Source organism: Triticum aestivum, chromosome 4A (assembly GCF_018294505.1).
Source record: "Triticum aestivum cultivar Chinese Spring chromosome 4A, IWGSC CS RefSeq v2.1, whole genome shotgun sequence".
Lineage (NCBI taxonomy): Eukaryota > Viridiplantae > Streptophyta > Magnoliopsida > Poales > Poaceae > Triticum > Triticum aestivum.
In genome coordinates this window covers 743,323,015-743,328,715 of record NC_057803.1, presented here as the reverse complement: position 1 = coordinate 743,328,715, position 5,701 = coordinate 743,323,015, and the positions used below count along the sequence as shown (strand labels likewise).

The window sequence follows — 5,701 nt, the reverse complement described above, 5'->3', positions numbered from 1 at the left end:
CGTTGACTCATCACATCTGATAATGGGATATGCGAGGTCTCTAACCTCATGGCACCGCTAAAAGAACGAGAGTAAATTTATTCTCACAAACTATGATGAATTTTCTTAACCATATATATAAGAATGTTAATCAAGCATTTAAGAAAACAATGTTGAACAAGTATTTGAATAATGTTAATCAAGAATTTGAGAATTGTTAAACGTGTATAGAGAAAATATTGACCATGTATTAAAAAAGTGATGAAAAAGACGGCCATATATAAAAAATGTTAATCAAGCATTTAAAAAGAAATCTCGAACTAGTAATTGAAAACAGTTAACAAAGCATGTGGAAAATGTTGAATGTGTATAGAAAAAATGTTGACTATGTACTAACAAAATAATTAAAGAATTGATCATCTATATAAAATGTTAATCAAGCATTAAAAAAATGTTGAACAAAAAATGTGAATCAAGTGTTAATCTTTATAAATGTGTATCGAAAAATGTTGACCATGTATTAAAAAATGTTAATCTTTTTATTTGAAACCTATTAATCAAGGATTTAAAAATGTTAAATATAAAAGTATAGTATCACTATTCATCACCCAGGGTGCAGAATGGTTATTCTTTACCCGAGGTAATATTACAATTGTTTTGTAAATAAATTATATTTGGAATAGAAATAGTTATATTCATATTTATTCACTACGTAAATTTTGGCGTAAGAAAACAAAAATATAGGTCATCAGACCAGAGAAATTGCATTTTATGTCTATTTTGCACCATGCTTTTATGTAACATAAAATGTTTTTTATGGCGATTATATCATTTCTTACGTTCTATTTTTTACGTATGAAATAAGACAAAACTTACAGAACGTAAAATTACGATGCAGTGATGTGAAAACATAAGGGGGTGATAAATAACTATTCCTCGCCCAGGGTGACGAATAGTTTTATGTTTCTTCTAATGTTGACCGCGTATTCAGAAGTTAATCTTGTATTTGAAATGTGTTAACCAAGCATTTGAAAAATGTTCAAAATGTATGTAGCAAAAATGTTAACCATGTATTACAAAATGTTTAATTTGTATTGAAAAAATGTTAGATGTGTATTAGAAAATGTTGTTGACATATACAAAAAATGTATTTTAATAAGCAAAAGAACAAAGAAAACAAAAAGAAGAAACACAATAAAAAAGGAAAACATGAATAAACAAAATGCAAAAGTAATGAAAAGGGGGAAAAGAAAGAAAGAAGAAAAAACCCGAAGAAAACCTGCTCGAATTGCCTCAAGTAGGACACGCCCCCTACTACTTACCATGAATGGGACCTGGGTGGAGTGGCTAGCAGCGCCCGTGATTTCCCTGGAGAAATCAACCCCTCCTTCTCCCCTTTCCTCTGCTATTTCAACATTCTATGCTGCGCCGGTTGATTGCGGCGCTGCTAGCCCTGGAAGGCGGTGCCGATTGATTGCGCTGGGCGCGACGGAGCGGTGGATGTTGGGGCGGCGGCCCCGAGAGAATCTCTGTGGCGACCAGACGTCTGTGGCAATGATGATGGTGGGAGCGATGTCGGCTACACGGCAATGGTTGCGATAGTCAGCTCTTCTCCGGCGTGTCCACGGTTTTGCCTCGGTTTGCTTGTTGTTATGGAGTCGAAGCTGCGGCAGCGGGGCCATGTGGTGTACGATGACTGGCTGCAGGTGGTTGTTCGGCGATCTTCCGTGGCGCCAACCATGTCTGGTTTTGTTCTTCTGAGTTCCCCGTCAGAGTCGGAGCTACGTTGTCTGGCCGCAGGTCGACTTGTAGTCGATAAGGCCGGGCTTTGCCCTGTTTGTTTCAATCTATGAGAGTGGGCTCGGCCCTTGTTTTTCCGGTTTTTGCCTGGTTTTCCGTAATTAACTGGGCAATTCTCTTCTACTTAATTAATAGATGAGGCAATCTTTACCTCCGTTTCGAAAAAAAAAAACATTATGTGCCGCGTGAATGGGCCGGCTCAATACAAATTGTACTATCAAAAATGACACATCTTTCGCCGGGTGCAATTTCCTCCGATTCTGCGTGAGTTCCCTGCAGATGAAAAGTGAAGCTTCTGTGTGTGTGTGTGTGTGTTTCGTTTTTCTTCTGGCTTTTATTTTATTTTCTTGTTTCTCTTTTTCCCATTTTAACTTCAGAAATATTTTTGAAAAAAAAACTGAAAAACATTTTTCTTAATTTTTGCACATTTTTTAACTTGGGAACAGTATTATAAACCTGAAAAGAAAATTAAATTCGTGATTTTCTTTAAATTCACGTGAAAGCTGTACTATCAAATTGCCGAGTTGGAGGGGTATTTGTCCCTAGGGCCGCGTTTGGGTGCTAACCGGACTTCTTTCGTTTGGTGCAAGCAATTTTGTCCTCCTACTTGTCGGATTTGCTTCCTCAAAAAAAAATTTGTCGGATTTGCTCAAAAAAAAAAACATATACGGTCGGACCACGAAGAGGCTTCCAGAGACATTACTTGTCGCTCGTCACAAAAAAAAAGAAGAGGAGACATTACTTGTCGCAGACATATACGACGGCGTGGACACCTGCTTCCTTGTAGAGACATCGCCGCGCCGCCGTCTACAGCCTCCAGCCTGATCCGCCATCCATGGCGCTGCGTGCCCTGCTGGCGAGGATGCGGACTTCCGCCCCTGCGCTCCGCCTCCAGACGCCGGCCCTCGGCATCTCCCCTCTGCCCGGCGGCCGCCCCAACTTCCACTCCGCCGCCGCCCCCCGCCTCTCCCCGCCGGCCGGCGGCCGTCCCTGCCTCATCTCCACCAGGAACCTGGTACCTTCCGACCCCTCCTCCTCTCTGATACACGCTGCTGCTTGTTCAAATTTGTTGTTTCGACCCCTCCTAATCTCTGCACATAGTTTCCCTTTGCTATTTCACACAAATCATGTCGGCCACTAGGTTCAAGGGATAGTTTGCTTGTTTCCTGGGTGCATTGATATTGAAACTACTCCCCCCGGTCCGAACTAATTGACGCAACCTCTATACAACATTGTATTGTACCTCTTCCACCTCATAATATAAGACATTTTTGCAAGCTGTGTACTCCCCCGTTCCGATTTACTCGTCATGATTTTAGTTCAAATTTGAACTATTTTGAACTAAAATCACGACGAGTAAATCAGAACGGAGGGAGTAGTATTGTATAAAAGCTGCGTCAATTAATTCAGATCAGAGTGAGTATCATTGTTGCTGAGTATGGAGTTTATGCGGGCAGTAGATGGCTGTCCGTCAATAGATGCATGTGCAGCCATGTTGTTGATATCTTCCATGATCTGCTGGGGCGGTTTGACCATTGGTAATGCAAGAGCTAAATGTTTTATGTAAATCTCACACACATATCAAATGTGAATAGGATTAATATGGATACTAGTACCATAGTGATTTATAATCTTTAGAAACATTATAAAACTGTTGTATTTTTCTAATCTTTGGGGCACTTTTGTAATATAAAATTGCCACCAGTTTTCTTATGTTAAATTCTAGAAAATGCAATAGCATTTTATTGAAACCAACCCTAAGATTCTAGGCATTGTTCTAGATAAAGACCTTTGTGAAATATTCTGGGCCTGTTGTATCAAACCACATTTAAAGGCCAGGCTGGTACAAACGGCAGCTTATATAGAAATTGAATATACTATAGGGCTTTTTTAGTAGAAATATCTTTACCCCCTGCCCATTGCAAATTCTAGCATAAAGCATCTAGGTTGAACAAGCATAGATTAGTCCAATCTTCCCCTTTCTGCTGCTTCCTTGGATGATTGTTGAGATTTTGATTTTTAGATCCTAGACGAATTATCTTTTTAGATGTTTCTTTTTCATTGTACAAGTATATATATATATAATTATATGGCTCGTTCTTAAACAGTGTCCATTCTCCTTTATCTTCTAAACACTAAATGGTGGGGTAATTATTCGTTCACTGTTTATTGTTATTTGGAACATTGATCCTAGCTATAGTATCATTTTCAGCAACTTTTGTAAAGTGGATACAAATACAAGCATGCCTTAGTAAGGAGGTGAGATTTCTTATTTAACCAGATCCCTTACAGGATTTTCCTAATTTTATTGTAGCGCACAAGAATTAACTTGGAATCAGCTAGCAAAGAGGAGCTCGAACGTGAGGCAACCTTCTTAAGGGAACAGATCAATGAGTTTGTGGACCGTATTCAGTATGATTTTCTTTCCCTTTTCTAATGCTTATTAATACTAGTTTGTTTCTATCATTTAAATAATCATGTAACTATACATGGTTTTCCTGAAGGAAGGAGAAGGAGAGGTCTGATCTAATCAAGAAGGATCTTTGGGCTTCTCTGAAGCGTATGGCCTGTTGTGCTGCTGTGGTGAAAGTCATAACGCTTTTCATTCCTTATAAACTAGCGGAAGAAAATGAGGTGATGGATATGAACGAGCGGAACAAGCTGAGGTGATGAACTAGTGGAACAAGCTGTGACGTCTTGTCATCAGCTAGCTGTGAGCTCTTAACGAGTAGTAGGTTATATTAGAGAACTCATGTATTAATATGCCTATCAGCCATGTGTCAGTACTTCACTATGTTATAGAACTCCGAGCTGTTTGTATCGGTGTTCGTCTTTTATCAGCTAGTTGTGAGTTATGAACGAGTAGTAGGTTATGTTAGGGAACTCATGTATTGATATGTGTGTCGCGAGCTATGGCTATATATGGATATTTGTTTGAGGAACTGACAATGCTTTTAAGAAGGGAGCAATGTAGAAAAGTTGATACAGAGTTTTAGGGTCTCTTTGATTCGCATGATTTTGAAAACACAGGAATAGGAAAAACGGCAATGCTAGACATATGGCGGCTTTACAGGACTTTTACAGGCAATGCTGAGGTGGGCTGGTTTAATTGGTAATTAGATGAGGCGGGCCCCACCCTGAAACTCAGGGGGGAGAGATTAGTGAGGGGAAGAGGGTTGGTCTGTAAATCCTTGTAAAACAAATCTGTACGTCTAGCATTTTTGTAGGAAAAATATAGGATTGGAGTGGCATGCCCACTTGAATCCTATTGAATCCTACATAGGATTAGCAAGGAGTGTTTGATTTCACGAAAAAAACAAATGAATTGTAAAAAGTGGTTGGAGTGGATGCTAGATTTCCTATGTTAGGGAACTCATGTATTGACATGCGTATCAGTTGTGTGTGACTGGAGCGAGCTATGGCTATATATGGATATTTGTTTGAGGAACTGACAATGCTTGAATATATATTAAGAAGGGAGCAAATTAGAAAACTTGTGCCCAGAACAGTACACAGGAGTACAAATTGATCCGGGTTTGGAAGTGGGTAGTTTACAGCAAACAAATATTAGTACAAATTTGGGTTTGGAGGTGGGTAGTTTTCGTCATCCCACATCCAGCGAGATGTTTTTTTATATTTTTGAGAAGACGAAGACTGCAAGATGTCATGTTTGATGAGGCTAAGAAGGGCAGCAGCGCTTAAGGAAGAACTCTCTAAAACTCATCTGTCTTGCTCCTTCCAAATGTGCTAGAGGGTGTAGATGGTTCTTCTTATGTCCTTCTCTGGATGGTGCAGATCATATCACTCCACCGGGAAGCAATGGAGATGCAGGAGTCGGCGATGAAGCTAAATGCCCGAGTACCAGTCCACGAAGAAACCAGGAACTAAACCTCCAAGGAGAAAGAGTATTTTAGGGTCAGGT

At 39.7% G+C, this 5,701-nt stretch overlaps 1 protein-coding gene across 1 annotated transcript; it reads left to right on the top strand.

Moving 5' to 3' along the window:
- Positions 1-2,622: 2,622 nt before the first annotated feature.
- Positions 2,623-4,766, top strand: LOC123083555 (uncharacterized). Its single transcript, XM_044505573.1, has 3 exons — positions 2,623-2,794; positions 4,094-4,191; positions 4,284-4,766. Exons 1-3 carry the CDS (start codon positions 2,642-2,644, stop codon positions 4,447-4,449), a joined length of 417 nt encoding a protein of 138 aa, XP_044361508.1. The 5' UTR covers positions 2,623-2,641; the 3' UTR covers positions 4,450-4,766.
- Positions 4,767-5,701: the final 935 nt, after the last annotated feature.